Here is a 27,185-nt window from a genome sequence, read left to right as displayed (position 1 = left end):
CTTTATGTTCCGCCGGGTCACAGTTCAGCCCAGACACAGCAAAGATGGCGTCGCTGAGTGACAAATCAGTTTGGGACGAAGTGGAGGATGGCATCGGTGAAGAAGTGTTAAAAATGTCCACAGAGGAGATAGTTCAGCGAACTCGTCTCCTCGACAGTGAGATAAAGATTATGAAGAGCGAGGTGCTGCGGGTGACTCATGAATTACAGGCTATGAAAGATAAAATCAAGGAAAACACGGAGAAGATAAAGGTGAACAAAACGCTCCCGTACTTGGTTTCCAATGTGATCGAACTGTTGGATGTGGACCCCAACGACCAAGAGGAGGACGGGGCTAATGTGGATCTGGACTCCCAGAGAAAAGGAAAGTGCGCCGTCATTAAAACCTCCACTCGACAGACCTACTTCCTGCCGGTGATCGGGCTGGTGGATGCCGAAAAGCTGAAGCCCGGAGACCTGGTCGGAGTCAACAAAGACTCCTACCTGATCCTGGAGACCCTGCCGACTGAGTACGACTCCAGAGTCAAGGCCATGGAGGTGGATGAGCGCCCCACAGAGCAATACAGCGACATTGGGGGGCTCGATAAGCAGATTCAGGAGCTGGTGGAGGCCATAGTCCTGCCTATGAACCACAAGGAGAAGTTTGAGAACCTGGGGATCCAGCCACCCAAAGGTGTTCTGATGTATGGGCCACCCGGCACAGGAAAGACCCTCTTGGCCAGGGCCTGTGCTGCTCAGACCAAGGCCACGTTCCTGAAGCTGGCGGGTCCACAGCTGGTCCAGATGTTCATCGGAGATGGAGCCAAGCTGGTGAGAGACGCCTTCGCCCTGGCCAAAGAGAAAGCCCCATCCATCATCTTCATTGATGAGCTTGATGCCATTGGAACTAAGAGGTTTGACAGTGAAAAGGCCGGAGACAGAGAGGTGCAGAGGACCATGCTGGAGCTGCTCAACCAGCTGGATGGATTTCAGCCCAACATGCAGGTCAAGGTAAAGATGCCGCCACATACAAACCTGTGTGTTCATGTAGAGTATGTTTAATGTGCACATCTTGTGGTGGACTAATCCTGCTTTAATGTAATGTAAAGTAATCTACAGTACGATGGCCCCAGATTTGACCACAGTAACTGTATTCATTTTTTCTAGGTGATTGCTGCCACCAACAGAGTGGACATCTTGGACCCTGCACTTCTTCGTTCAGGCCGTCTGGACAGGAAGATCGAGTTCCCCATGCCCAACGAAGAGGCCAGAGCTCGCATCATGCAGATTCACTCCCGCAAGATGAACGTCAGTCAGGACGTCAACTACGAGGAGCTGGCCCGCTGCACCGACGACTTCAACGGAGCTCAGTGCAAAGCTGTGTGCGTGGAGGCCGGAATGATCGCGCTGCGCCGCGGGGCCACGGAGCTCAACCATGAGGATTACATGGAGGGAATCCTGGAGGTCCAAGCCAAGAAGAAAGCTAACCTTCAGTATTATGCCTAAGGACACTGATTGTGTCTGTGCGTCTTGTGTCTTTATTAAAACAATGGTTGGTTAAACACTTGTTACCAATGCTGATTATCTTGGGTTAATAAAAAGAAATAAATTTTAAGTGGCATTTCTTTTCTTTTTTTCCAACTAAGTACAGAAACTGGGTTTAAATTATTTTGGTTGACCTATATAAAGATAGATTAAAAACACTGAGTCAAAAAACAGCCATCCACACTCACAAATTAGAATCAGCAAATAACCTAACGTGCATGTTTTTGGGCAGTGGGTGGAAGCCAGAGTGAACCCATGTATACACGGGGAGATCTCTGCACAGAAAGGCCCCGGTCGGGATTCCAATCAGGAAGCTTCTTGCAGTGAGGTGTAGGTGCTAACCACCACACCATCGTGTAGCCCACAAGGGATCAAATAAAGATAAACGTGACTGAAAATTAGAAAATAACTTCTATCCTTAAGACCCTGAAATGGACAAAGCCGGTATGGAATCTGTAAGTTCGTCAGCAGACATCCTTTAAGTGAAACTGGCATTAAGGGGACACAAAATTGTGATACAAAGAAAGACACTCGCATGTTAGCTATGGGGCAGACCTTGTGAGTGTGGTGCCTGTGAGAGAGTAAATGCAGTGTTTGGATGAGGAGTGGGCTCTGATGTCATCAGATCTGGAAACATGCCTGTGACACTGGAGGCATGCACCTCAACCCCTGATTTTAGATATCAGAAATTAACAGTAGGCTTTGATTTTGATCATTTTTAAAGAGCTTTTTGTGGGCAGTAGTGGCTGAGTGAGGCTTAAGCCAGGTGTCAAACCCAGGCAAGCTGCATCAAGAAGCATTAGCCTGTGGACATGGAGCACCCATTCAACCAGTGGAGCTAACTGGCATTCCTGGTCAATTACAGCAAAGCAGATACATGAACTACTGACAGAGATGGAAATTAATCATTCATTCTTCTGTTTGGCTGCCATCATACTGGTGAAACCCAGTTTGTGTGTCTGGATAACATTTTTATGGTGATGTTACTCCATGGCTCCTGGTTTCTTTTCTTTCCTCTTTGTGCAGGTAGTTGACCTTCTGTCTCACAGGTCTTGTATTCCAGGCCCAAGTCAGAGGAGAAGCAGAAAGAAAAAATACATGGAGAGAAAAAACACTTAACAGTCCAGAGACGACATTTTGGAGTAAAGGATGACTTGCATTTTAAATCAGAGTCTAACGCAACACTCCCCGGGGTAGCATATATGTATGAACATGAACTAATCACAAACCAAGGTTACATAAGTTAAACTATATTCACGACTTGAATTACTCTCTGAAATATTGTTTATCCTTTCTCTAACCGTATATCAATCATGCTGTACAAGATTCCAGATTCCCTTTTGTCACTGCATAAAATACACAATGAGATTCATGTGCACTGCCGATACGGAGTGCAGCGTATTTACAGTATCCGGTGGTTACTTTATATATATATATATATATATATATATATACATACCCACTCAACACGTGCAGCTTCACACATGCTGGCAAATACCAGCATATGCAACACATCCACAAAAATAACACCAGAAATCTTAAAAACACTGTGGTGATAAAGTTAAATTAACAGAAAAATACTGTTGAATATGTAATTATAGTTGCACAATGTTATCTAAAAGGGTGTGTGTGTGTGTGTGTAAGCAAAGAACATGGGCAGACTTCTCGAATTCTTAACGTTTATTAAGAATGTAAAAAGAATAGCAGAGCACGTATTCCTCCAAAACATAATGAAAAATCCTAACAGAGGCAGAGTCTAAGTGGGGGCCTGTAAAGAACTGGCTGTTTAGACCAGGAGTGTTGATCTAGGATTGAGGTTGTTGGACCGTAAAACAACACAAGGATGTGGTGACAGCAGAAATAAGAATGGATTAAATGGAAAAAAATCCTATTCCCTGTTAATGCCCAACTTAAGAGGCAACTTAAACTAACCTCTGGATCAACACTCCTGATGTAAAGGGATCAAATCAGCAGTGAATGTGGAACAGACAGAGCAAAGAGGAAACCAGTGGCAGAAAAAAATCATCTTTACTCCTCAGTCTTTCCTCAGCGGTATAGTCTGCTCTTTAACGCCCTCCTTTGTGATGACGCAGATCCGAAGGGCATCTCCCGTGTAGACGTCTCTCTCTGCGGCCGAGATGAAGACATCTTTGACCAGTTGGACTGCCTTTTCTTGAGTCAGAGGAGTGTGCTGCACACCCTCCATGTTCTTGAAACCAATCTGTGAAATAAAACATGTTGGAAAGAGTCAGACTGTGTCCCTTGCGTGGAAGAAATGGCACGTATGCATGTGTTTTATCCACCTGGTTGTCCAGCAACGGCTGCAGCATGGCACTGGCTGATCCTCCAGCCTTGTAGGTGTCTCTCTGGTAGGATCCCACTGGGTCAAAGCTGTACACTGCCCCCTTGCCTGCATTGCAAATATTCAATATTTCATATAAAGACAATTATAAAAAAAAAAAAACATTGGAACATTTTTATGGTTTAAAACGATAATACATCCTTACAGCATATTGAACCACAGCATAAAAGAAGGCTGCATCAGGCAATCAGAAATAAACTAAGAGTCAAAAATGTGACACCACTTGTACTATTGAACTGAAGACTAGAGGCAATTAAAATCAATGGAACTATTGTGAAAGTAGAAAGAGTGCAGAGGTAATGGTCGGAAATCCAGTAGGAGCAGGACTAAGACAAAAAAAATCTTTCGAACACAGGTAACAACCAAAGCAAAATTCCCTATTCTTGCAACATGTTTCCACAGCAGACATTTTATCATGTCAGAGCAGGAAAGGCACTTGACTATATATTGATTTTTTCAAACTACAGAAAAAACAAAAAAGGTTAGTTTGTACAGATGTCTATTTCTAAACTGAATCAATCCTGTGCAGATGTGAAAGTGGTTCACTGTAGAGTCAATGATTGGTTTGTCCCCTCTTTACTTAAAATCCTCCTTCAGATGTAAATCAAATATTCTAATTAGAAGTAATTCGAAGTATTATTTCCATACGATTAAACAGAGATGAAAAGATAGTTATCAATGTTGGACGTTTTTTCATCCAAAGACCACACTATATGTTACATACTGGAACTTAATATCAGTACCCACCCTCCTCATCAAGTCCCCCAATGATGTTGTAGACGTAGTATGGGAAGAACCTCCTGCCGTACAGGATGGTGGACAGCATGGCTGCGATGGCTCCGCTGGTCATCGTCTTGTTGTTTGAGTGCTTGTACATCTGTGAGAGGAGAGGGAACATTACTTCAGATGTTCTTTCGCAGCAAATGCTCTGAAAAACAAGCTGTAATTCGTGTATTTGCTACAGTTGACATCCATTTTAAGACATGCAAGATCATCCAAGACAAACTAAAATGGCTTATGATTCCACATCTTCTCTGCAGTAAAATCAAAACTCAAACGGTTCTCACATTTCAGGTAAAACACTATTTACTTCAACTTAAAGGTTAAAGACATACAGGAGAACGTGTCGCAGACTTCAACCAACTGACAGCTGTCAGCCTCACCATTAACAAAAGGCCCTCCCTAAAAGTGTTTGTCCCTTCTGGTTACTGTAGAAATATGGTGGCACAATATAGCAGAGCGCAAGGAGGAAGAAAAACATTTAGTCTTTAAATGAATATGTAAAGGTAATATAAACACTCATTCTAATTACACAGTAATGAAACTGCAGCCCTTGTAATTCTATTCATTTTCTGCCTAAATTGTTGCACACTGCAATATTCAGGCTCTTGGATAAACTAGGTTTTTTCAAGTGAGTTTCACGCATGCTTTGTGGTCGCACAGCAAAATGAGTGAAGAGCAGGGAAATTTCTTTCGTATAAGATTAATATCCTATCCTGCTGCCCTCACCTTAAGACAAAAACAGGAAAAAAAATCTCAATCATTCCTGAGAAAGTAACTCACTCCTGCCAGGTCTGTCCAATGCATCCCTGTATTTTCCTACACGGCTCATTTTTCCTGAGGCTTGCAATTTATCATACAGAAAGCTACAAAGTCAGTTTTTACAAAACTCCCAATTGTGCAGCCAAAGTATGTTTTTTCTTTAATGAAAAGTAGAGTATGGTGATACGAGATACTACAAGAGGTCGCTGTGCAACGAGGACATGACAGAACACATATCCATAATCCAATGATGAACTGCTGTGTCATATTGCTGTTTTAGCTCACCTTTAGTCTGGCATCAATGATTTTTGTCAGAGTCAGGCAGTCGCCATGGAAACCACTGCAGCCAATGACAGTAGTGTCTGTGCTGTAATGTAAGTGAGAAAAACAAAGATCAGGGCAAAACTTTAGTTAGTCCCCAGATCTTTTAATCCCAAATTCCGACTGCTTTGCTGGAGTTCAGTGAATCTATTGCTGAACACTTAGCAGGAGCTAAATGTCTCCATCCTTCACTTGTATCAGAGCAATGCAACAGAGGTTAAACGTTAACAGGTTTTACACAGTTCTAGGATAGCAGCATGTACGGAGACCTGTTAAACACAGAGGGGTATGCGGTGCCATCACCGCTAGCCTACAGCCTCCCATCACTCTCACAGACAAATGACAGCGCACTCACAGCTTGTAGCACTTCGGTGAATCCCGGCTATGGATTGAGTAGCCCTCGCTCAGCCTGGTGTCTGAGGCTACGATAGCAAAATCTTCACCGGCAACAGCTAGTACAGTTCTGGGGGAAAAAAATGAAAACACAAGCTACTTTATTCATCTCAGCAACTGCAAACGGAAGCCAAGGAAACGATTCGAAACTGAAACTGTTGTTTAACATTCACTCTCAAACGAATTATTTGGTCAAATATAATCAACGGCAGACTAAGAGAAAGTGTATATAGGTTCTGTCTTCCAAAGAACGTAAAATACCAAACATACCACTACTTTCATTGACTTAAGATTTGTTTTGTTAGCAATACGCCAGCTAAGAGCGTTAGCTAGTAGCACAATCCAACGAAATAGAGCGTTAACGTTAGCAAGCTACCAAGCTAACTGTTAAGCGGCTGAAAATTCCCACTGACCCTCCATTGAAAGCGTATGGCGAAAACTGGTGCTGTACTGGTCCAGTGTAATGGTAATCTTTCATCTTCCCGGGATCTCCAAAACTCTGAGATGAAAGCATATTTGAAAAGTAAAGCTGACTGAACTGAAGCTTCTCTGAGATAAACTCGCTGTATCACTGCAATATGGCAGCCTCTTCTTCTAGTCATGACATGCGCATGTCCAGAGGGTCTCAGTGTGACAGCGCCACCAGAGGCCGGAGTTTAACGCGTTACATTTTCCCCCTCTAATTTTACTGTTTACAACATATTGAAAATTACCACATACTTTATGTTCTGCATTACTTAAAAAGAAGAATATGAGCCATAGCAGATACATAAACTGTCGATAATTGACGAGATTTGCAGGTAGTAACATTTTTACAAATGTTATCTGCATAACTGCTTGAATACAAATTCAATAAAAGTAAAAGCATGGCAAAATAATGTGAAATGCAGATTTTTATTAATGTTTAGCATCTACCTTTTAGATAAAATAAAGATATCAATGCCCTTTTGTATCAAAATTGTTTAAGTGTTTCCTTTGAGTTGCCATCTCTTCAAGCAACATTGATCTAATTCTCATATTGTAGGTATTAGTCATTTTTACACAAATTAAAACTATGTGGTTAGTGGGCAGAGCACACAGTGACAAAGCACTTTATAGAATCGCTAATCAATTGGAATGAAAAGGTATCCAAATTATATTACTAAGTTTTAATTTATCATGATACACCAGAGAAAACAGAAAAAAACAGCCTTTTAAAGTGGCTTTTATTGTAAAAACACTTAATAATTCAGTGACCTTGACATTAGTAGGAAAAAACATTCCCTCAACAATTCAATTATTGTAGGACAATACAAAACAAATTATTCTTTAAACAAAGTATAAAACAAAATAACAAGTAAAAAACAAACAAAAAACCCAAGCAGGCTGCAAAAGTCATCACAATGATGGATGATACTTTTTGTGTAATTACATCTTAGTGTAATTACCAGTGGTTATATTTTTGTACAACAAGAACCGTGATGGGCCGACACACAAAATCTCAAAACCCTGGCAGCCATGAAGTCCAGCAAACAGTTGAGTGAAGTCAGGCCATTACACAGGAAGGTAGCACCATTTGTTTTAAAGAACAGGTTGCCTTTTACTGGTCTGCCTCGTTAAATAAGACTTTATCCCATCAAAAAATGTAAGTATAGAAAATAGAGATACAAAAAAGCTAAGATGCAATATAAAAAACAAACAAACTGCGAGCTCTCGTCAGACGTGATTGTTTCAGCAGTACAGGATCAGGATCAAAAGCACCATTTGTTCATCTCAAACAAATACCCAAACGCACAGTTTATCACTGCAGGAACAATGAGATCGATGGGTTTACAGAAACAAGAGTGTTGATTCCGCTGTTTAGTCAGTCAGTCGCAATCTAACAAAGTTCTTCCAGTTAAAAGTTAATGCCCAGCGTAGATGCAAGTCTGATATTTAATCACAAATATATGGTAAATGTTTGGCAGACAGTTGTTTGGAGTTAACAAAGCATTAATCAGTGTGGCATCGATCAATGAGTAACAGCAGCTAAAGAGCTTGTGTTTAGTCTTTTTTATTGACTTTTTCTAAAAATATTTGTTTGTTTCTTTGGATCAAAGATTATTGTTCTTACATTTTTGGGTGAATTAATGGCAGCACATTTGAAAACACATTGGACACGGTCTAGTTTTGGTTAATCGTGGTGATCATTTCTGTGCCGACTTGGACTTCTTGGTGGTTTTGACCCCTCCTTTCTTCTTGGGTGTGGTGAAGTCTTTGTCGCAGACCTCACAAACCCAAAGACCTGGGAAGGGAGACTTCATTAGTAATCGCAAATAGCAAAAAAAAAAATAGACAAACTAAGGGGATGGGTGTAATAGAAATTGTGTTTATAAGTGGATGCACCAGCCGTGTTTCCTGTATCCACTCACCTGTAGGTATGGAGTCCATGCCGACGCAGAACGTGTGGTATCCTCTGTCACACATGTCACAGAACATCATCTCGTCCTCGTGATGGGGCTGCTGGCACACAGTGCAGGTTTTACACTCCATGCACTGCCAGCGGTATGTCTGGATCACAGACACCAGCTCCTCGCTCATGTCCAAGCAGGACGGGTGGCCTGACGTTTACGGACATGGAAACACGTGCGTGGAGCAAAAGAGCCGGACACACACACACAGCCAAATAAATACACAAAACATGTACATACACATGCAGGCAAGCACACGGCAAGACACAAAAACAGACTTTATGTGACAGGCCTGTGAACATACATGTGCTGAATTTTTTTTTAGACATATTCTATTTTCTAACTATTGTCTATTAAAACAATAAGCAGCATTCATTCCAGTCTTTAAGTTTTTGCAGGTTTACCTCTAAAAAAAAAAACACCAAAAAATGTGAAAAAGCCAGCGGATAAGTAACTTTGCCGACATCTGTCAAACCAAGATGATTCTAATCATACAATCAGAGTCAAACGAATTGCAAAAAAAAAAAAAGAAAGAAAGAAAATCACACAAGCTTTACTGTTTTTATGTAGAAAGTTGCTTAAATGCAACATCACTATTGCAACTTTAAAATGATCTTAGCACACAGTGACATTTACTTCAATGGCACAAATCATCATCTTCATTGTCTCAATTGTGCTGATGTACAACAAGTACTGAAGAAAACAGCAGGAAATGCTCCTGTAGGATGTAGCATGCAAACTTACCGCTGTTTTCACATTGGGAGCAGTGAATGAGAGCCTCTGGTTTGCCTTTCTTGTTGGCCTCTTTACCCTTCTGGCAAATGCCACATATAGCATTGGGAATGACCTTAGGCTGCAAGGGCAGAATAATGCTATAAAAACCAATCACACATGTGTATCCTGTAGTCATGGAAATACAGCAGAATACAGTAACACCAGGGTGAACACCAGGTAAAAAACCCTGCCTTGACTAACTTTCTTGTCTTTCTTTAACTTTGAGGGGTACAGCGCATGAAACACATTACTGGATATTACAATTAAAACACAAATTTCATCACCTGCTGTCAAAGCTGCTTTTAAAACTGGAGTTTGACAGTTTGTGGTGACAGAAAAGTGAGGATGTTATTTTAATTTCGCAACAACGTGCAAAGTACCAAGAGGTTAAAACATAACTCAGGGTCCACAACAAAGACGTGTTGTTGACTTGAGAGCACAGAAAGACAACAGCATCCGTTTTCCACGCGTCTTAAATGGTGGCCTGAGCAAATGGAAAATCAGGGATCTTCAAGGATGCTTTGTAGCAAAATAAATAATTTACTTAAAGCACGAGAACGATCGAAATCTACTTAGCAAATAAAACAAGAAATGTCAGAGGAATAATGACACAATCGAAGCTTACATATCATTCTGTGAGCTTATAAACTCTCACCCCTCTTTTACTTCTAAATGTTGAAATCTGAAGTTTTATTGAAACGTGCAGGTTTCATCTGACTTGTTGAGTTTCAAAGATGTCAGAGAAGAAACAGAAAGAGCAGAAAGATAAGGAGGTGAAGGGACATTTTAATCTGGACATCACACGTGCAAACCGGAGACTTGCTGCTGCACAAAAAGACACAATTCAGTTAAAATACAGCATATACCAATAAGCCTCGACATGAAAACCTTTAACACGTACGGTGAGCAACACACCTAGTCTCCTTTCAGGCCCTGACTGGTCTGAGATGTTTTTGGTGCGGAGGGGAGGACCGATTTATCATTAAGTGGGTGGTTATAATGTTATGGCTGATCAACGTATGTGTATGCGCATTAGTTACAGCTTTAAGCAGGAAATCAAGAGACTCACTCAACTAAAATCAGCTATGTGACACTTTTATGGGGTTTTTTTTTCTATAGAAGATGATTAAATTACTCAAAGCGGCATCCCATAAACAAAATGAGTTTCATGTAACAAGCTGACCTTTTGTCCCGTTACTCTCGGGGCAAAGCGTGTTTTATTCTCTTCTATTCTGGTATGGCTTCAAAACGCAACAAGATGTGGTGTGACATCCTTCAATAAAATGTCCCTTCACAGGAGACAGGAAGATCAGACTAAATAGACAAAGGCCACCAAGACTACGGTTTGATAAAGATGAGAAGACATTACTAGAGAACAAATCTAAGAGCACGACAGCAGCAGGAGGAGGAGGAGGAAAGATGAAAGAACTGAACCATCCCCTGCGTTGCTTGTGAACATTTTCCTGATAAATCTCCAACAATTACCAGCTGAAATATAGTTTTTATTTTTATTTTTTTAACCAGCTGTGCTCAGCCTAGGGGCTGATGAGCCCAGTAGGTGTGGACGGTGCGTGAAGTTTAAACACAGTTTAAACATCTCTTCAGGAGAAACATTCTCAGGGTGAAAGTGAAAATGGGCAATTCATGAGACTGAATCCACCTAGTTTTGATAAGATTTATTCTAAATAATTTGGACAAGAAATAATTAATTTCATGCACATATAAGAAACAGCCGTAGCTTTCTCAACAAAAAAAAAAACACTCACTTTCAGCCACGTCTGCTTTTACATGAACTGATCACTTGGGAATGGCGTCATATTCCTCTAGTATGTGGGTCCAGAAGCAAACACAGTGGGAGTAAAGTGGGAACTTTACGCTGGCTGACTATAGACACTCATCCTCTGCTGGATGAAAACATTTAGCTTTAAAATGTAATAGATCTGACAACAAAACTTTCAGCCAGCTGCAGTTGATCAACACAATGACATCAGCTTTCATATAATTTAGTTTCTACAGTCATACGGTCATCATGTTTATGGTGCAAGTTCGATGCTTTTAACTTGTAAGACATATCCCATCTGAGCTGTAGAGCCAGATATCCATCAATCAAATCAATTATTGGGTAGATTAACTTCTTTTCGAGGGTGGTCTGTGACATCCCGCACTACAATAAACTTTGGAGACAAAACACAAGGTGACAGTTTTCACTGCATCACCTGTAAATGGTAGTTTTAATGGTAGTTAGACTAGAACAAAACAACATTTTCTCGGCTTAAAGCCGAACACATGCCTTTCGAGTCGGGACCGATGCGCCTCTGTAGTGTCAAAGTAAAGATGCTGGGTCAGGGGCCCAAAGCTGACACGCCTCTGAGCCGGCAAGGAAGGTAGCACCGAAGGCTAAACAGGGTATGTGTGTGAGGGACGCATACGTCAAAGCAAGGCTGCGCTTCCCCTGTGTGACAAGCCTCAACCAATATGCAAAAAGGGGCTACTGACGGATTATTCTACAGTCACACGTGGTGTTGTTTGAGAAAACACCGGAATAAATACAAATCAATCATTCTTTCATCTGCTGGGGAAAGAAAAAGTAACTCTCTACCACTAAACTGAACACTGGCACATCTTAACACTGTCACAGACAGTTTGCTTTGGCAAATTTACCAGATTTACAAAGTAACACATTATACTTTTATAGATTTCCATGCACTATTTCTGTCAAAGATGGAAATGTCAGAACGTTATTGCGTTAACATCCCTTTGTATGCATCACAAATCGGGACAGTTATTGTAGGGATGTTACTGTAGTGAGTTCCGGCTGCCGACACCATATTGAGGCCTGAAAAGCACATAGAAAATGATCTGCTGAAAATGTTCAACTCTGAGTTGAGTGAAATTAAGCTTTAACACACGGAAACTCCTGACAGGCGACCAGACACTATGAAAAAGGACCGTGACCACACTACAAAGCTGAGCTGAACTCAACGGGACATATTCACGTCCATTACACTCTCTTAAATGCTACTGCCATCCACTTTGTTGTTGTCAAGTAAACAAAAAGTGGCCTATGGGGAGCAGATTTCAGGGGTTCGGCGCCTAAACCATTTCGATGAGGTTGAAAACCTTCACTGTGAGTACCAAAGACAGTCCGTGCCTGGGTGTGAGTGAAAGGTAAGCTGATGTGTGGCTCAGACAGTCAACACACAGACTACTTGTAGCTCAGCTCAGCGACAGTGTGAACAAGGTCAGCATATCCTTGTCTCTCCAGGAGGACACATTGGGACAAGTAATGCCCATGCCAAACAGCTGTCTGATACTCATTAACATATCAACAGTACAACACATGGTTCATAAAGACAGCATGTTATTTTACCAATGCACACTTAAAATATTACGATTAAGTGCCCTTTACACTTCAGATATAAATGTTAAAATTCTTTTAACATCAACGACTTTTTGTTAATAGCAACCACAAAGTGTACGTGGTTCATGTTATCTATATCAGAATAACAAAAAAAAAAAGAGCTTGCTTTTCAAGACTGAAAAGGGAAAACTAGCAGCCAAAACATCCACTTACTTGTCTTGGAAATATCTTTTTTGACAAGCGAGGACAGACGAGAGGTACATCAAAGACAATTAAAAGGAAAAACTTTCAAAGTTCAAACTTGTCTTTGCTGAAAAACCCAAAAAATCGAAAGTGCAGAGAAAAAGAAACACGTGAACTGTTCCTTTAAATGTTCTTATTGCTCACAGTCTTGTACAAAGAGGGTGGGGGGGGGAGAAGGGGGAGCCACGTGCCAATCGTGAAACCAAAAAACTGAAGACAGGACCCCCAGTGTGTGTCTGTGTCTGTGTGTCTGTGTGAACCAGGATGTCCCAGCTTGAAAAAGCTGACCAACTGCGGAAGCCGGAGAACAAAGTGAAGAGAGCTAGGGAGGGGTGGCGGGATGGATGGGGTAAGGGAGTGGTAGTAGTAAAAAGAGGAGGAGGGGGTAGAAAAGTGCTGCTGCTGTTGTTGGAGAAGAGTTCAGGTGGTTTTGTCTTCTACCTTGTACCCTGGGGTTGCTTTGTGGGAGGCAGAATGGCGCTGGTCTTTGCCCGAAGTTGATGTCCTGTCTTTGGCTTTGGACTTGTGGCTCTGTGCACCTCCACCCTCCTGGCTCTCCACGTCTGATGTGTTGCCTGATGAGCTGTCCTGTGGAGTAAAAGAGACAGACGGAAAATTGACAAACTGTAAAACAGAGGAGTACGAGAACATCTCCCCATGACATAACAGCCAAATTTAGTGAAAGTTAGCAATTTTGGCATGTTGGGAGCTTTGATTTATCACACTGTTACTAACTTAACCGCATTGTAGACTTGCATCAAAAACAAGTATTGCTTATTTCGGATGAATGTGTGATCAGGCACAGATCATGGATTTCAGTGCGACTGTGTACTGACTGCTGTCTTACAGATGAGTTCTTGTTTTTCCTGTCATCTTTGCCATCCTCTGCATCATCTGAGTCGGGCTCCGAGTCCAGAGCAGGGAGCTCTGGATCCAGCGGAGGCTCAAACAGAGCAGTGTTCAACGGCAAATAGCGCAGTTCATTGGGAGAGTACCTGTTATAAACAGAACAATGATGTTCTAGGGCAAATCCCTGCACAAGGACAGGTAACGCAAGCAGCTCGGAGAATCATTTCTATTAAAGAAAAGCTGAGCAGTGTTGAATTAATCATTCTAAAAAACACAAAACAAAGCAAACTCTAAAGCAAAGCCATTTCTTTTAGTATAAAATGTACCTTTTGTAGTAATCCTGGAACTGTCCTGGTATGAGGGCCACAGGGTAGGGCCCTGTCCTGGTTAAGTCTGGAGCCAGCACCTTGAACCGGCCTTGGGGCACTTGGATAATCTGGGGCAATGAATGAAACATCAAAACTCAGCTTAACAAACATAGCCAGCGGTGTACTGATGTCCCACTACAGAACTTTGTATTTTCAGGTCAGCTTTACATGTGTCTGAAGGTCAAAATAAGCTCTCCTCTCTTCCATGCGCTCCCTGTTGAAGTTACTGTTGAACTCTGCGGCTTTTTTTGCCGCCTTCTTTATGTACTCGGGAACCTTGCTGGCCTCCACCTTCTGAGGGTTCTGTTGCTGCATTTGCTATGAAAAGATCAAAAATGAAAATAAGAAGATATCCGTCTCCGCGGAAGCTTTTCGTGATATGCTCAACTAGGGTAATATTTGTTGTCTGTGTACTCACAGAGTACTCCTTTGCTATTCTCTGCCGCTCCCTTTCTTGCAGTATGACTGAATACTCTGAGTGCTTGGTGGGATACTCCTTTATCATCAGATCGATCACCTCATCGCTCCGCAGAGCTGTCAGACCTGGAGGTAAACCGAAGACGTGTTAAAAGTGTGGGAATTTTAAACGAGGCAACCGTACATGCTAAATGGGTGAGTTTGGGGGTTTGTTTGTACCGAGAGTGCACTGTGTCTCAGTGATGACATTCTGCTCACGGAGGTAGAGCTTTTCTTTGTGGGACAAGTCTCTTCTTTCCATGTCTACACATGGAAAAAAATTCAATCTAAATCGGCACCAATACACATCTCACAGTAATCATCCAGAGCAGAACATGAGACATACAAAGATGGAAATTAGAGGCAAAGGCAAGACGATAGTAATCTACAATATTTCCACAACAGTAAATTCCCAAACATTCAGCATTATCTAGAACACTTTACTTAATTTCTTACCAGGATACTTCCTCTTGAATGATGTAACTCCCAGATACTCGCTAACCTGCTCCTGCAACATGTAATACTCCCCTGTGTCATCAGGAGGCCACTTGTACTCTGTCAGGTTTTCTGCAGGAAAATATGTCGGCCTGGATTGGGAACGATGATGAAGAAGCAAAATAAGAACAGTTTGGGGCTACAACAAAAGGAAATCCAAAGCATATGATAACAGTAAGAACAGCGTATCCTGAAGTTGGCTTTAAACAGTTTGGTCGTGGCAATTTATGCCAAGTATCTGGCCAACCTACCCCAGTTCTTGACTGAAGGTGTCACAACTTCGAGAGCTGTCCCCTGAACCCATTCTCCTTCTCTTGGGAGGTTGGCTTCCATCATTGGACACCTCATCTATTACGTCCTCCTGCAGACAAAAAGAACATAAACAACTTTCTTTTTCTTTTACAGCGATCCAATTTGTGCTCAACATGAAAAGTTCAAAGGGTATTCACAACACATGTATGCTGCTGTCCCACGTTATGATTATGGTTGACAGATGGAAGAATTTAACCACTAAAGACAGAGTATTCCTTATATCGGTTAAACCTCAGTTGAAGGAACCTCAGGAGGAAAGAGATTATGTGGCAGTGTAGCAAAGGACACAAAATCTCAGCAGCCATGTGTAGAAGGGCTGACTTCAGCATCACTTCTCAAACTTAATAAAAATCACACGCTGTTTGGATTAATGACAGAAATGTAATAATTCAGACTGAACAGTTTTACTGATAAGGCAGACGACTTCACATTACCAGGCATTTATTCTACATAAGTCACTTTTAAGCTTTATACGTATCCTTTTCTAATATTGCATCACTATGTAACTTGCAAAAGGCTTCTTGGACATCATGTTAAATCATCATAATGATCTGTACACAACTTACAAATATGAAATGCGTTTGTTTTCAACAAAAAGGTGTGGTTTTTAGTAATGTTGGGACCGAGAAGAGAGAAATAAGCAAATAACCCCTCACTTATTTCACCATTTAACTTCTGTTTCTTATTTAGTCATTTCAAACTGCACGCAGTTAACAGGGGAAAGCAAGACGAACGAGCTCACTAAGCCTTCATCGTAGATTTGATAACAAAGAGGTGATGCTCGTGTGGCCAACAGCTGACATTCATGGAAGGAGGCGACCGTTGGCTCGTCAGCTAACTGTTAGCGTAGCCGTAAGGCACCGAGAATTTCGGCCAGATAAATATTGACGACTTTAAGGGAATGATGATGTCACCTTTATGGATTGTGCTCCAGGAGTGGCGGGGTTGCTATCGCAGGTCGGTCTAACGGGAAGCACAGCAGCCATAGTTCGATTAATAATATTGTCAGCTAGGCTACTTCACTAGCCTTGTGTAGGTTTCTTCTTCTCTGGAAATGTTTTCTGGCACTTGGTAAACGATTTTGGGACATGACTGACTCCTTCTGGCCTGGAGCGGTGAATATGAACGTGAGTGTATCCTAATACATACGGAGTGTCTGGGATAGTCAGATATACAAAATAATCAATAGTTCTCGTGGTGGTAATATTATTTTAAAATAATGTATAAGACAAACACTCGAAGAATGAGAGTAACACTCGAGTCATAAATAATTAAACAGCACCACCATGTGGCAGTTAAAAAAATGACACCAATCGGGTCATGGATTGGATCTCAGATGACTTTTACTTTGAAACGAACCACGTACGGGAAGTCGAAAGGAAAATCAGCTGCAATCCTCGGAAATCATCAACAGGACTATTTTCTCCTTTACTTAGCTAGCTAGATATCTGTCAACGGCTTTTTCTGCCTCACTTTGTTTTGTTGTCGAACCGCCACCCTGGCGATGTCGGAGTCATACGGTAAGCGGGCTGTCTTGCCGAGTTGCCACCATTAACGTCTCCCTTAGGCCACAGAGAAGGGATGAGGCAGGTGTGCCGAGAGGGCTTTTTCTCATCGTAAACAGATAGCCGACGGGCTAACCGCGCCACTGACGAAGGCTTTTGGCCTTAAAAGTGACATGTCAGCGTAAAAAAAAATAAAAAGGTCCAACAGCTGAGTTTACTGTACCCCTGCAGAGGAAATATACCGAGTTTACAGGGTTTTGAAGTAACGTAGATATTCCAGTGTTAGGCTCACACTTTGGTCCATGGTACGGGATGATGGAGCTGGTATTAATGTAACTTAGCCGTGACAGTACACACTTAAATCAGGTTTTTGCGACATTGTGGTCCTTACTGCTCCATGCCACTATGGATAATCCTGAGTATTATCCATGTTCCAGACGTATCACAATAATCAAACTTGTAGTTAAAAAGTATGACCAAGATGTGATAAGCTGGTTTAGCAGTGTTAACAGATCTTCCTACATTTGTTTATTACATACACATATCAGCTGGTGCAGGCATCATTAACTGCAGTAAACTAGTATGTTTCAGGTAGGAGTAGCTCAGCTGATGCAGGCGTATGACACCCATAAAAAGAACATATCGGTAGATCATCCTTGTGTTATCTGTTGGCGCTGTAAATTTTTTTGTTTTCCCTTTGCAGATTTCCTGTTTAAATTCCTGGTGATTGGGAACGCTGGAACCGGCAAATCCTGTTTGCTGCACCAGTTCATAGAGAAGAGATGTGAGTCGTGGAGATGAAGCATGCTGCTCTTTTTTGGTGTCCACATACCGTGTCTCTGACTAATATTTACTGATGAACAGACATTAGAAATATTTGCCTGTTTGATTGTATTCACTTGAGCTACTGGTTACTTTGTGCAGCTTCTCTAGTATGTGCATGTAATAAACAAATATGGGAAGATCCTGTTCTTTATTAGGTTACCTGTGTGTCTTTAGTCCACACAGGTAAGTGCAGACAGAGGGCGCAGTAGACCTACTCAACCAAACAGAGAACTATGACGTGATGGTGTTTCTGTGTCTTGTTGTTGCCTATTAAATTGCTGCATTTTATCAGATGCAAAAAATGACCTAAAAACCAACATTGTATCATCATAATATATTGGCCTCCACACTAAACTTATTCATTATTCATCATTAACGTTATTCTGTTAAAAGAAGTGTGAAACAAGAATTCAGCTCATATTAACAGGGGAAAACTGGATTTTATTTTAGTGTTGTATGTGTTAATATGTCTGAAGCCTTTGATAAAGAAAATACCTGATTTAGTGGGGTTTTTTTTCCCAGTTAAGGATGAATCCAACCACACGATCGGAGTGGAGTTCGGCTCGAAGATCATCAGTGTGGTCAACAAAACGGTCAAACTGCAGATCTGGGACACCGCGGGACAGGAGCGGTTCAGGTAGGATCTCAACAGATGTTTTCCCGACAATTCATGCAGCGAATTTCACAGATATTTGCTTCATGAATTCGCAGTAATAGAAGCATTTAATGCATTTTTTTTCTATTCACTCTGAAATTCAAAATGTGTGTGTTTCAGGTCTGTGACCAGGAGTTACTACAGAGGAGCAGCAGGAGCCCTGCTGGTTTACGATATCACCAGGTACCCCAAAATGTTTTATTTTCACTTCATTTAGATTTTCTAGCCACTCTCCCCTTCACGACTGTAAACTGTCTCCACCTCCACAGTCGAGAAACGTACAACGCTTTGACCACATGGTTGAGTGATGCCAGAATGCTGGCCAGTCAAAACATTGTCATCATCCTCTGTGGGAACAAGAAAGACCTGGATGCTGACAGAGAGGTCACGTTCCTGGAGGCGTCCCGCTTCGCTCAGGAAAACGGTGAGATCAAAAGTTCACGATCGTGCCGGATTCTTGAAGAGAAACTCCTAACTGTTGGTTACCCATCAAGTGTTTTGGCTACCAGAGGCTGAATTACTCTAATCTGTCTGTAGCTGACCCGATTAACGGATTGACGGTATAGAAAATGGATGGATGTCTGTAGCTGCTGCTCTAACTTGAGTGTGTGTTTGTGTGTCAGAGCTGATGTTCCTGGAGACCAGCGCTCTAACAGGGGAGAATGTCGAAGAGGCCTTTGTCCAGTGCGCTCGGAAAATCCTGAACAAGATAGAGTCAGGTAGGAGTATGAATTTTCACCCGTGACTGTAAAATTCCCACTTAACCGAACGGGATCAATGCACAGGCACCTCTGCCCTCAGTGGGCTGGCCTGAAACATCGTTGCAGGTGGTGACATGCTAAGTAACCACACACCCTTCGTTAAAAGGCAGAGAACCTCGGTGCCTCGTGTCAAATCAGACAACCGTGACACCAGGTTTTTATGACTTATACGAGGAGAGTGTGTGTGCGCTCTTTGCCGTCTTACTTCTCTGTCTCCTCGCCGATCTAATCGCTCTTTTCTTTCATTTTCAGGAGAGCTGGATCCGGAGAGGATGGGCTCAGGCATCCAGTACGGTGACGCTGCGTTGCGGCAGCTTCGTTCTCCTCGCCGTGCTCAGCCGCAGGGCACCCAGGAGTGCGGCTGCTAGTGGACGTGCTGTGACATACACATTCAATGTAAATAGACCAGAACACAAGTCTTTTTCTGCAGACTTTAAACCGCTGTTTTGTTATCATGTTTTTGTTTGACGCACAAGAATAAGACTTTGACATTGGCTTTGCAGTTTCCTTTTTAAGAGAGTTTGTGCATGTGAGCCGGATGGAGCACCTTAAAAGTCTACTTGTGGCTCTCAGTAGTAGGATTCAGACACTCTTTGCTCAGGTTGTGGAGCTGTAGACTAATCGCTGGGTTTTCAGTTCGATTGATGGAGCCCAATGACACAGAGGGAGGATGCCTCATCTGACTTTTTAGATGACATGATTTTGGTGTTTCCAGCCTATTGCCTACAAACAGGAAATGTGTCATACCTCTGCGATTGTTTTTGTGCAGCAATGAAAATGATCCCCCCCCCCCCTCTGCCATGCTGTTTATGTGTGTGTGTTTGTGTGAACATTGGAGACAGGTTTGTGAAGACCAGAAGAAGAACAGCCATGGAGGACTTAATGGTGTTGGGTTCGGGTTGCTATGCTGGTGACCCCTCCCTGACCTTTGCACGGACCCTTCAGAGCCTTTGTTGTCATTTCTGCATGTGCAGAGAGTTGAGAAGACCTCCCGGCCCCGCCCTCTCCTCAGAAGTCAGAGATCTCCAAGGTAACCACAGACCGCCCACCCTGCCAACAGTCTGCTTCTCTTTAGGACCAAACTTTCCCCGACCCTTCAAACAGGATTGTTTAACTATGTTTGTTTGCTACTTTTTGCGTTAAATTTGCCCACATAATCACCCCCCCCCCCCTTACTCTTTTAGTCCACCTTCCAGCGAAGCAGCGTACAGGAATATTCTTTATTTGCTCTCTTACTTCTTGTCTTCGACTTAAACGACACCTAACGGATTCATTATTGTGGTTAAATTGGTGGATTTCTTTTAGAATTTTGCTGAAACTACTTGCTCCAGCTCGATAGCGAGTAAAGAGACTGAATCTTTGATCCGCCTCTCGGCAAGAAAACAAACCTGAAAATTGTTTAACTCTTCCTTTAACTGTGTATCCCTCTCTGATAGAGTACCTCTACTTCACCCTCGATCTGCCCAGATTACCTTTTAATGTCATTCTTACCTGTTTTAAAGACTCCACTAACAGCCCACAGACTGTGCCTACTCCACTCCCCACATTTAGTTTCCAAATAAACAACCAAATGACACCTCATCAGCCATCCTGCACTCTCCCCTCCATCCCTATATAAAGTTTAACCCTCCCCCCACTGCATCTTATACACTGTACAGTGTTTCTGTATATACAGAGTGACGCATGTTTTCTGAAGCAGAGTATCAGAGGGTTTCATTATGAAGAGATACTACGTGTATATTATAATAAATATCATATCAGTTTCATGCTCCACTGAATACTTGTGATGTTATCCAGCGCACTGGCAGCCCGCGTAGACGGGCAGGACTGTTTGCAGAACTCATGGATGTTTGTAAATGGGACAAGTCAGTGTGGATTTTGCGAAACTGGCAGAGGGAGATATTGTGAGCAGACGGCGGGTTTTCTGCCGATCGCGTGGCACGCTCGGCTGACTCCAATGTTGGCGTCACGCCCGACTTCATCTGAAGGATTAATTTACCAACAAATGATTCTCACTTGTAATTGTTGCCTGTTTACATGAGTGTCTGCCAGCTGCGGGGTGATACTAACCGACCACACGCCAGGTTTCGCCGTTGGCATGAAGCTTTATTTATTTTCAGCTCCCATTTTAAGACATCGCTGAAGACTCTTGTTGAAAGAAAAAAAAAAAAAAAAAAGTTCAGACTGGGAGTCTTTGCTGAGTTCGAGTCACTATGTTTTTAACTTGATTTCTTTTTTTAAAGAGCGTTTCCTCGTTTGAACACTACCTTTGAATAATGCACACTTTTAAGGAAAAACAAGAAATATTTCACATAGAGAAGAAAAATCAAGCGTTTGACAGCAACTTAAGCTGTTCACGTCATGCCGCTGTCTTGTGTTCGTGTCATCAGGGCTTTACTTTATATTTATGTGTGTCACTTTTTTTTCTTGTCATCATGAATATCATCGATTTTTAAGTTATCGTGTTTGATGAAAGCTGTATGTTTTTGAAATAAAAACAATTACAAAGCTAGCTTCTTTACAGTTCTTTGTTTTGTTTTTATCGCTTTGACCAAAAAAAAAAGCAGCTTTTTGAAGCTCAGATGAGCAAAATAAACAAAGCAGATGGATTTACAGTCTGCTGACAAACTGGACCGTACCACAGCAAGAATTAGGGTGTGTCTCGTGTGTGTCACAAAGCCACCCGTTATGGATGATTATTGATGAAAAAGTTTATTAAACTTTGCATCACACCATTAAAGTCCAACTGTTTAAGTCATTTAAATATCTACACACAGTCTATTAAAAACACCATTATTACACAGAAATGAACATGATTACCAAGTTTTACACCGTTTTAGTTGGTGCATCCTTTGTTATGTTGGAACCTTAAGAAAGTCATTGAGTCATCAGTCAAAAATCAGTTTGTTTTCTTTCTCTGAAACCATTGTGAAACCTTTTCTCCGTCACAATCCATGACAATCCATCACATGGAGGTGGAAGATCACCTAGATGACACCATCTTGACCTGAGCGCATACTGAAAGACTCTTGGAGAAACTAGAAAAACACATCACTTGTGATGAATTTAAATAGAACAAAAATAATCAAATTGTCTTTACAGTACAGACTGGAGCTTGATAACAAAGCTTGGTATTTGTTACCTACTTCAGAATCAGTTATCCTGTGTCGCTCCTGTGTTGTGAGACTGGCAAAGTTCACCCATCTTTAACCCTAAATGGCTCAAATGCAGTTTTCTGTAAGTATTGCACAAAACGTGAGATGTTGTGACTAAAAACCACTGAAGAATAATTACAAAATGCAAGTAACACAGAGTGCTAATATTAATACTTAATGTTGCAAAGACTTTTAATGGCTGAGTTTAGAGCTCAGGCCTCCAACTCTCTCAGCTGCTTTCTCTGCAAAATATTCAAAACCAGAATATAAAAAAGAAATGAGAAACGGAAATAATAAATAGATCCTTTTCAAGGTGTTTATGGCACAAAACTGATCACATTCATCTTCATTATTAGGATCTTGTTTTTTTTTTTTTAAATAAAAAAAATTCTTCCTGATGTGATGTGAGAAAGGTTAAGGTTTGGTTTAACACCCCCCCACCCCAACCCAAAATACATAACTACGGTACATCAACACACAACAGGTTCAAAAGATGACAACGTCAACATGAATTCCTGACGTCTCGATACAAGTCTTTTAGAAAGGCGTCAAATTAACAAAGCGCTTCTGAATTTGGGTCATAACTAAACCAGAAATGATCAATATGTTCCTCAGCAGAGCTTATTAAAGCGTCTTCTTTATGTACATTCTTCCTCTTTTTGGCTCCAAAGTGTATCCAGTAACTGGAATACTGAAGAAGATGTTTGGACTTCTTATTCAAACCCTGCAATGCTTTGGAGAAGAAAAAAAACAATATCTTCACGTCATTTTCCATATTTGCTTTCATTTGTGGTGACAAAAGGCCCCATAACCATCAAGATGTGAATGAAAGAAAGAAGCCACACAGTCCACAGTCATCCTGTGACTCTAAGAGAACATGTTAGCATCCAGTTGATTTAGTATAAAACCAGTAACGTGTCAAAATGTTCGCGTGCTCTTGAAAAAATACATACCACCAGTGATACCAAGTGTACAAAGTGATTATTTAACGATGTAAACCAAGTTAATCTATCAAGTCTTACATAATATTCAGTTCATTGCAGCTGAATGATCTAAAAAGTGAAAAACTGTGAAACGTTTCAGTTATTACTTCAGGCTTTATACTCACTATAGCACATAATAACTTGCGTTTGTAACAGACCATTTTGCCCGCACTACACACTTTTGTGAATGTATTAAAGTAAGTGTTGTACAGGTTATTGTTCACCTGGCTTTAGAAGTGTGTTAAAGAACAAGGCTTGATCAGTTCAGAAGTGCTGCCATGGGTCTCCTTAAAAATATGGACACATCCTGAATGAGATGTGTTTAAAGGGACTGCATCAAAGCATGACTGCAAGATTCAGTTTTCAACTATTCACTCCCATCTAAATGTCTGTAAATGACAGAATTTGCCTTAATTAAACTACACATTTACTACAAAGTCTCTTTCAAGAGTGTCTTTTACTTTTAAAAAGTCTCTTACTGCACTTTATGAATTGAAAAGAGACTGATTTAAAAACGCCACAGTACAGATCTGAGTTGCTAAGCCGCACAGTGAATTTCGGTGTTAAAGGTTTTATGTGTGTCTGCGTCCGTAATGTGCGAGTGATATACGTTCAGGAGACCCCCCCCCCTTGCTCTCCTCTGCATGTTTTGGTGGTTAAACTTCAGATGTGAGCGGCAGCGATGGCTTGAATCCTGTATTTCCTGATGTAGCTGTCCTATCGGGAGCGAGCAGAGAAGCAGCGCATGTACTCTGTGAGCCAGGGGTTGAACTCGGGTTGGACCAGCTTCCTGGCCTTGTCCAGGTCAGCAGACTTGGCTCTCCGTCGCTCGGATCGCTGTGTGTGGATCTGACGCTCCACTTCCCGCCTGGTCTTAGCACGCAGAGCTGATTCATGGATCTGCCAGTAAAACAGTGTTAATACAGGTGTCACAGTGATGCTCCTGCATCTACTAATTAGCACAGCCCCAAACGGAACAATTACCCCAGTGGTCGAAGTTGCAGGGCCAACATTGTATGTCTTCCTGTCTGCAATGTTTGCATCCTTTTCCCCCGAGCCATACAGAACAAAAGGGTGTCTGCTCTCCTTACTGTCCTCTCTGGGCTGCCGTAATAGCGCAGGCCTCACCCGCTGGGAGCGCCAAGTTTGTTTGGTGGATTTGGAGGGTTTCCTCTGCTGTGGGCGGGGTCCTCCTGTGCCTTTCTCTGAAACCGGAGAAGACGAACAGATCACGGCATCGCCAACCAACCAGAACGGTGTGAAAGACGGAGGTCAAAGGTCAAAACGACAACAGGAGCAAAAGGTAGAAGTAACCCGGCTTGGTAATGCTGTCATATCTGAATGTGCAAACTCTTGCTACTTGTTAAAGTTAAATGTTCATTTTAAATTTGATGCTAGCAACAGTTTTTTTAAAAGTTGGGATGGGAGCATGTTCACATGTGTGATCTGTAAGTGTTACAGAACTGAAGACACTGACCACTCTTAGAGAAACGTCTCTTTCTTTTTTTTCAAACAGTCTTGATGTAAGATATGTAGAGGATTTACAGTCCTGTGAGTTATCCGTTTCATATGCACTCAAGATGAAAACCCCAAATTCTGTCATTTTATTTTCAGAAACATGATCTATTACCTTTTTTACCTCTTTTATATATATATATATATATATATATATATATGCATGTACCATTTACATTTTACAGTGTCTCAACACTTTTTGAAACAGTATTTTGTGCTCAATGGAAGAAAGAGCATATAGAATCGAAACCAACCCACACACAGGATTCCAGTTACAGCACTGATACTTATTTGGTATACTTCTACAACAAACTACCTCGATCTTTGTGAGGAACTGTTATCTGTTTACTGCCTCTGGAGCTGACTCTCTCCTGCTCCTCTTCCTCCCCCTGCGGCGCTCTTCTCTCCCTGGTACCACCAGGCTGCAGGCCTGAAGAGTGAATAACATTAAGTGTTGCAAGAGAGCAGCGTGCGTCGCACTGTGTTGTATGGGCCTCTTTTTCTTTATAGTTACCCTGGACTGCAGACTGTGAAGCGGACTCGTTCTCGTCCTCCTTGTCTTGAATAGGAAGCCTGGGTACAGGCGCTGCAGTCTTGGCTTGCTGGTCCTTCTCCTGCTGCCTGTCCATCCTCGCCCCCTCACACTCCTCCAGCTCAGCCTCTGCCCTGTCTCTGCTGGCCTCAGCTCCTACCTGGTTCTTACCGGGAGGAGGGGGGCTTCTTCCTCCTGAGTCAGAGTCACTGTCAGAAGAACCATGCCAGAACCATGGGTTGTGTGTCTGCTCCAGCAGCCTGCGGGTCAGCCGGTACTTCAACATCTCCTCATAACATTTGGTATAAGTCTCCCATTTGGGGTCTTTGAATCTCTTCATGTACTCCGAGCGGATCCTCTTGGTCACCATCCTGTCGCTCTTTTTGACTGAAATCGAGCAACAGACCACAACGCTTAAAAACTCTACCGAAACCGGTTGTTACATACGCATAACTGCCCAGGACGCGACGAAAACAGTGTCATTAAGCCTCAACAATGTCTCAATAACAGCATGTAGGTTCATACGTAGGCTGTTGGGCGTCACCGCCAGACATTTAAACCATAATGTGGAAGCAGTGTAAACCAATGGCAGAGCAGCGGGAGGGGGCCCTCAGCCCAGCTACTTCCTACCGGAGATTAGCTCGCTCGTCAGACCAGGAAAAATGTATAAAGGTAACAAATCACAGGGGAAATTTCAAAAGACGGCATTTTCTCTTTAAACTCCGTAAATGTTTTTCGCCTAAAAACCGTCCGGAGCTAAAAAAAATAAACAGCTCGATTACAGTGGAAATGTCTTGAATTGGATGACGTAACTGACGTTACCCGTTCTGATTGGCTCAGAAGCCCTAAACGGTTGTTGAATACTCCAAACGCTATCGCTTGATAACGCTGCAAGCTCTCTTGCACTTAAAATCACAAGTTATTGCACGATTTCATGCTGTCGAAATATAGTGTTTCTCCATTAAAACGAACATTAAAAAAATGCACGCGACATACGAGCCATTACGCTGTACATCATGTTGGACATTTCAAATAAATTGCCCGTTGTTGTACGTAACCTACTCATAAATGTCCCCGTATAATCATGTTAATATGGGGCACAGTTAATCGCCTGTCAGCGTTCGTATGCACAGCTCGGTGAATATCAAATCCCCCTGACAGTTCCTCGACTCTTGTCAACAACAGCTCACGGCTTGACAAATTCATGCCTGTACCGACCTATTTTTGTGTACTGTAAATATACTTACACAGGGCTCAGGTTTCACGGAAGCCACGGGGAACAGATGGCGCTCACGAAAGCGCTGCCGTAATCACAAGGCTGCGTCTCCGAGCTTAGCTCCACCCGTCTGAGGACGTTTTTAAAAAGCCAAGCACACCCGCAACAGGTGGCCCGACTCGGGATGTGAGAAATGCTGCGAAAATAGGCTGGTAATGATTTCTAATAAAGAGTAAAAGATGAAAAATAGAATATTTGATGGTTTGTAAATAGGAACTATGCGCGGATTTAAAAGCATGGAATACGTTCATTGAGAAGATTATGTTGCTTGTTAAATTAGAGTAGGTTGTTGATGCTTTAGTTGGCACCAGATGGCACAATGCTACTGTACAGAAAATGCCAAAGAGGCGTTCTGATACAGTCATCAGTCAGCGATGGTTATAAATGACCAGACGCCCCCGGTGCACTCCTTTTGTTGTTTTAGCCTAGACCTAAACCCACACCGAGATAACATGGTGAGCTCATACGCATATAAGGCAGCGCTGCGGAGATGCCTTCTTGCATACGAGTTACGGTTTTGGCTAAAGATGGTCTGGAGGCCGGGGAGGCG

At 42.1% G+C, this 27,185-nt stretch overlaps 5 protein-coding genes across 9 annotated transcripts; 2 read left to right on the top strand and 3 right to left on the bottom strand.

The window, feature by feature from the left end:
- The first annotated feature begins 1 nt into the window (after nucleotide 1).
- On the top strand, nucleotides 2-1,593 carry psmc3 (proteasome 26S subunit, ATPase 3). The gene is made up of 2 exons (XM_072380373.1): nucleotides 2-989; nucleotides 1,146-1,593. The coding sequence occupies exons 1-2, from the start codon at nucleotides 45-47 to the stop codon at nucleotides 1,482-1,484; spliced, it is 1,284 nt and encodes a 427-aa protein (XP_072236474.1). The 5' UTR covers nucleotides 2-44; the 3' UTR covers nucleotides 1,485-1,593.
- A 1,592-nt stretch (nucleotides 1,594-3,185) lies between these two features.
- Nucleotides 3,186-6,749, bottom strand: psmb1 (proteasome 20S subunit beta 1). Its single transcript, XM_072380372.1, has 6 exons — nucleotides 6,555-6,749; nucleotides 6,104-6,211; nucleotides 5,713-5,794; nucleotides 4,633-4,762; nucleotides 3,827-3,933; nucleotides 3,186-3,744 (listed from the first exon to the last, which is right to left on the bottom strand). Exons 1-6 carry the CDS (start codon nucleotides 6,653-6,655, stop codon nucleotides 3,559-3,561), a joined length of 714 nt encoding a protein of 237 aa, XP_072236473.1. The 5' UTR covers nucleotides 6,656-6,749; the 3' UTR covers nucleotides 3,186-3,558.
- Nucleotides 6,750-7,038: 289 nt separating this feature from the next.
- On the bottom strand, nucleotides 7,039-19,460 carry phf10 (PHD finger protein 10). Of its 3 annotated transcripts, none has more exons than XM_072380365.1 (12): nucleotides 19,380-19,460; nucleotides 15,368-15,477; nucleotides 15,078-15,208; nucleotides 14,802-14,885; nucleotides 14,584-14,708; nucleotides 14,334-14,483; nucleotides 14,124-14,233; nucleotides 13,796-13,943; nucleotides 13,390-13,536; nucleotides 9,315-9,423; nucleotides 8,532-8,720; nucleotides 7,039-8,404 (listed from the first exon to the last, which is right to left on the bottom strand). In XM_072380365.1, the coding sequence occupies exons 1-12, from the start codon at nucleotides 19,458-19,460 to the stop codon at nucleotides 8,307-8,309; spliced, it is 1,482 nt and encodes a 493-aa protein (XP_072236466.1). In that variant the 3' UTR covers nucleotides 7,039-8,306. The 3 variants fall into 3 exon arrangements, with proteins under 3 accessions (XP_072236466.1, XP_072236467.1, XP_072236468.1); XM_072380366.1 differs by lacking the exon at nucleotides 19,380-19,460 and adding an exon at nucleotides 16,343-16,504; XM_072380367.1 differs by lacking the exon at nucleotides 19,380-19,460 and adding an exon at nucleotides 16,171-16,189.
- On the top strand, nucleotides 16,775-21,686 carry rab4a (RAB4a, member RAS oncogene family). Of its 2 annotated transcripts, none has more exons than XM_072380370.1 (8): nucleotides 16,775-16,948; nucleotides 17,637-17,717; nucleotides 18,281-18,395; nucleotides 18,534-18,596; nucleotides 18,683-18,837; nucleotides 19,037-19,132; nucleotides 19,427-19,570; nucleotides 20,017-21,686. In XM_072380370.1, exons 1-7 carry the CDS (start codon nucleotides 16,933-16,935, stop codon nucleotides 19,540-19,542), a joined length of 642 nt encoding a protein of 213 aa, XP_072236471.1. In that variant the 5' UTR covers nucleotides 16,775-16,932; the 3' UTR covers nucleotides 19,543-19,570; nucleotides 20,017-21,686. The 2 variants fall into 2 exon arrangements, with proteins under 2 accessions (XP_072236471.1, XP_072236472.1); XM_072380371.1 differs by having other exon boundaries at nucleotides 20,013-21,686.
- Nucleotides 19,480-26,754, bottom strand: ccsapb (centriole, cilia and spindle-associated protein b). Of its 2 annotated transcripts, XM_072380369.1 has the most exons (6): nucleotides 26,607-26,754; nucleotides 25,342-25,746; nucleotides 25,144-25,257; nucleotides 24,297-24,517; nucleotides 22,317-24,212; nucleotides 19,480-19,550 (listed from the first exon to the last, which is right to left on the bottom strand). In XM_072380369.1, exons 2-5 carry the CDS (start codon nucleotides 25,727-25,729, stop codon nucleotides 24,030-24,032), a joined length of 906 nt encoding a protein of 301 aa, XP_072236470.1. In that variant the 5' UTR covers nucleotides 25,730-25,746; nucleotides 26,607-26,754; the 3' UTR covers nucleotides 19,480-19,550; nucleotides 22,317-24,029. The 2 variants fall into 2 exon arrangements, with proteins under 2 accessions (XP_072236470.1, XP_072236469.1); XM_072380368.1 differs by lacking the exon at nucleotides 26,607-26,754 and having other exon boundaries at nucleotides 25,342-26,109.
- Nucleotides 26,755-27,185: the final 431 nt, after the last annotated feature.

The sequence above is a fragment of the Leuresthes tenuis genome, unplaced genomic scaffold (genome assembly GCF_036924035.1).
Source record: "Leuresthes tenuis unplaced genomic scaffold, fLeuTen1.0.hap1 SCAF_2, whole genome shotgun sequence".
NCBI classification, from domain to species: Eukaryota; Metazoa; Chordata; class Actinopteri; order Atheriniformes; family Atherinopsidae; genus Leuresthes; species Leuresthes tenuis.
This window is presented reverse-complemented; position numbering and strand designations above follow the sequence as displayed.

Excerpts from the sequence above, each read along its gene's own strand:
- psmc3 (XM_072380373.1), top strand. The coding sequence starts at position 45 with ATGGCGTCGCTGAGTGACAAATCAGTTTGGGACGAAGTGGAGGATGGC. Across the intron at positions 990-1,145 it reads AGCCCAACATGCAGGTCAAG|GTGATTGCTGCCACCAACAG; the intron begins GTAAAGATGCCG and ends CATTTTTTCTAG.
- psmb1 (XM_072380372.1), bottom strand. The coding sequence starts at position 6,655 with ATGCTTTCATCTCAGAGTTTTGGAGATCCCGGGAAGATGAAAGATTAC. Across the intron at positions 3,934-4,632 it reads TGGGGGACTTGATGAGGAGG|GCAAGGGGGCAGTGTACAGC; the intron begins GTGGGTACTGAT and ends TTTGCAATGCAG. Across the intron at positions 3,745-3,826 it reads AGCCGTTGCTGGACAACCAG|ATTGGTTTCAAGAACATGGA; the intron begins GTGGATAAAACA and ends TTTATTTCACAG.
- rab4a (XM_072380370.1), top strand. Across the intron at positions 17,718-18,280 it reads CCAGTTCATAGAGAAGAGAT|TTAAGGATGAATCCAACCAC; the intron begins GTGAGTCGTGGA and ends TTTTTTTCCCAG. Across the intron at positions 18,597-18,682 it reads CTGGTTTACGATATCACCAG|TCGAGAAACGTACAACGCTT; the intron begins GTACCCCAAAAT and ends CCACCTCCACAG.
- phf10 (XM_072380365.1), bottom strand. The coding sequence starts at position 19,460 with ATGCCTGAGCCCATCCTCTCCGGATCCAGCTCTCCTGAAAATGAAAGA. Across the intron at positions 13,944-14,123 it reads TTCCAGGATTACTACAAAAG|GTACTCTCCCAATGAACTGC; the intron begins GTACATTTTATA and ends TGTTTATAACAG. Across the intron at positions 13,537-13,795 it reads GGAAAAACAAGAACTCATCT|GACAGCTCATCAGGCAACAC; the intron begins GTAAGACAGCAG and ends TTTACTCCACAG.
- ccsapb (XM_072380369.1), bottom strand. The coding sequence starts at position 25,729 with ATGGTGACCAAGAGGATCCGCTCGGAGTACATGAAGAGATTCAAAGAC. Across the intron at positions 25,258-25,341 it reads TTCACAGTCTGCAGTCCAGG|GCCTGCAGCCTGGTGGTACC; the intron begins GTAACTATAAAG and ends TTCACTCTTCAG. Across the intron at positions 24,518-25,143 it reads AGTTCCTCACAAAGATCGAG|AGAAAGGCACAGGAGGACCC; the intron begins GTAGTTTGTTGT and ends CTCCGGTTTCAG.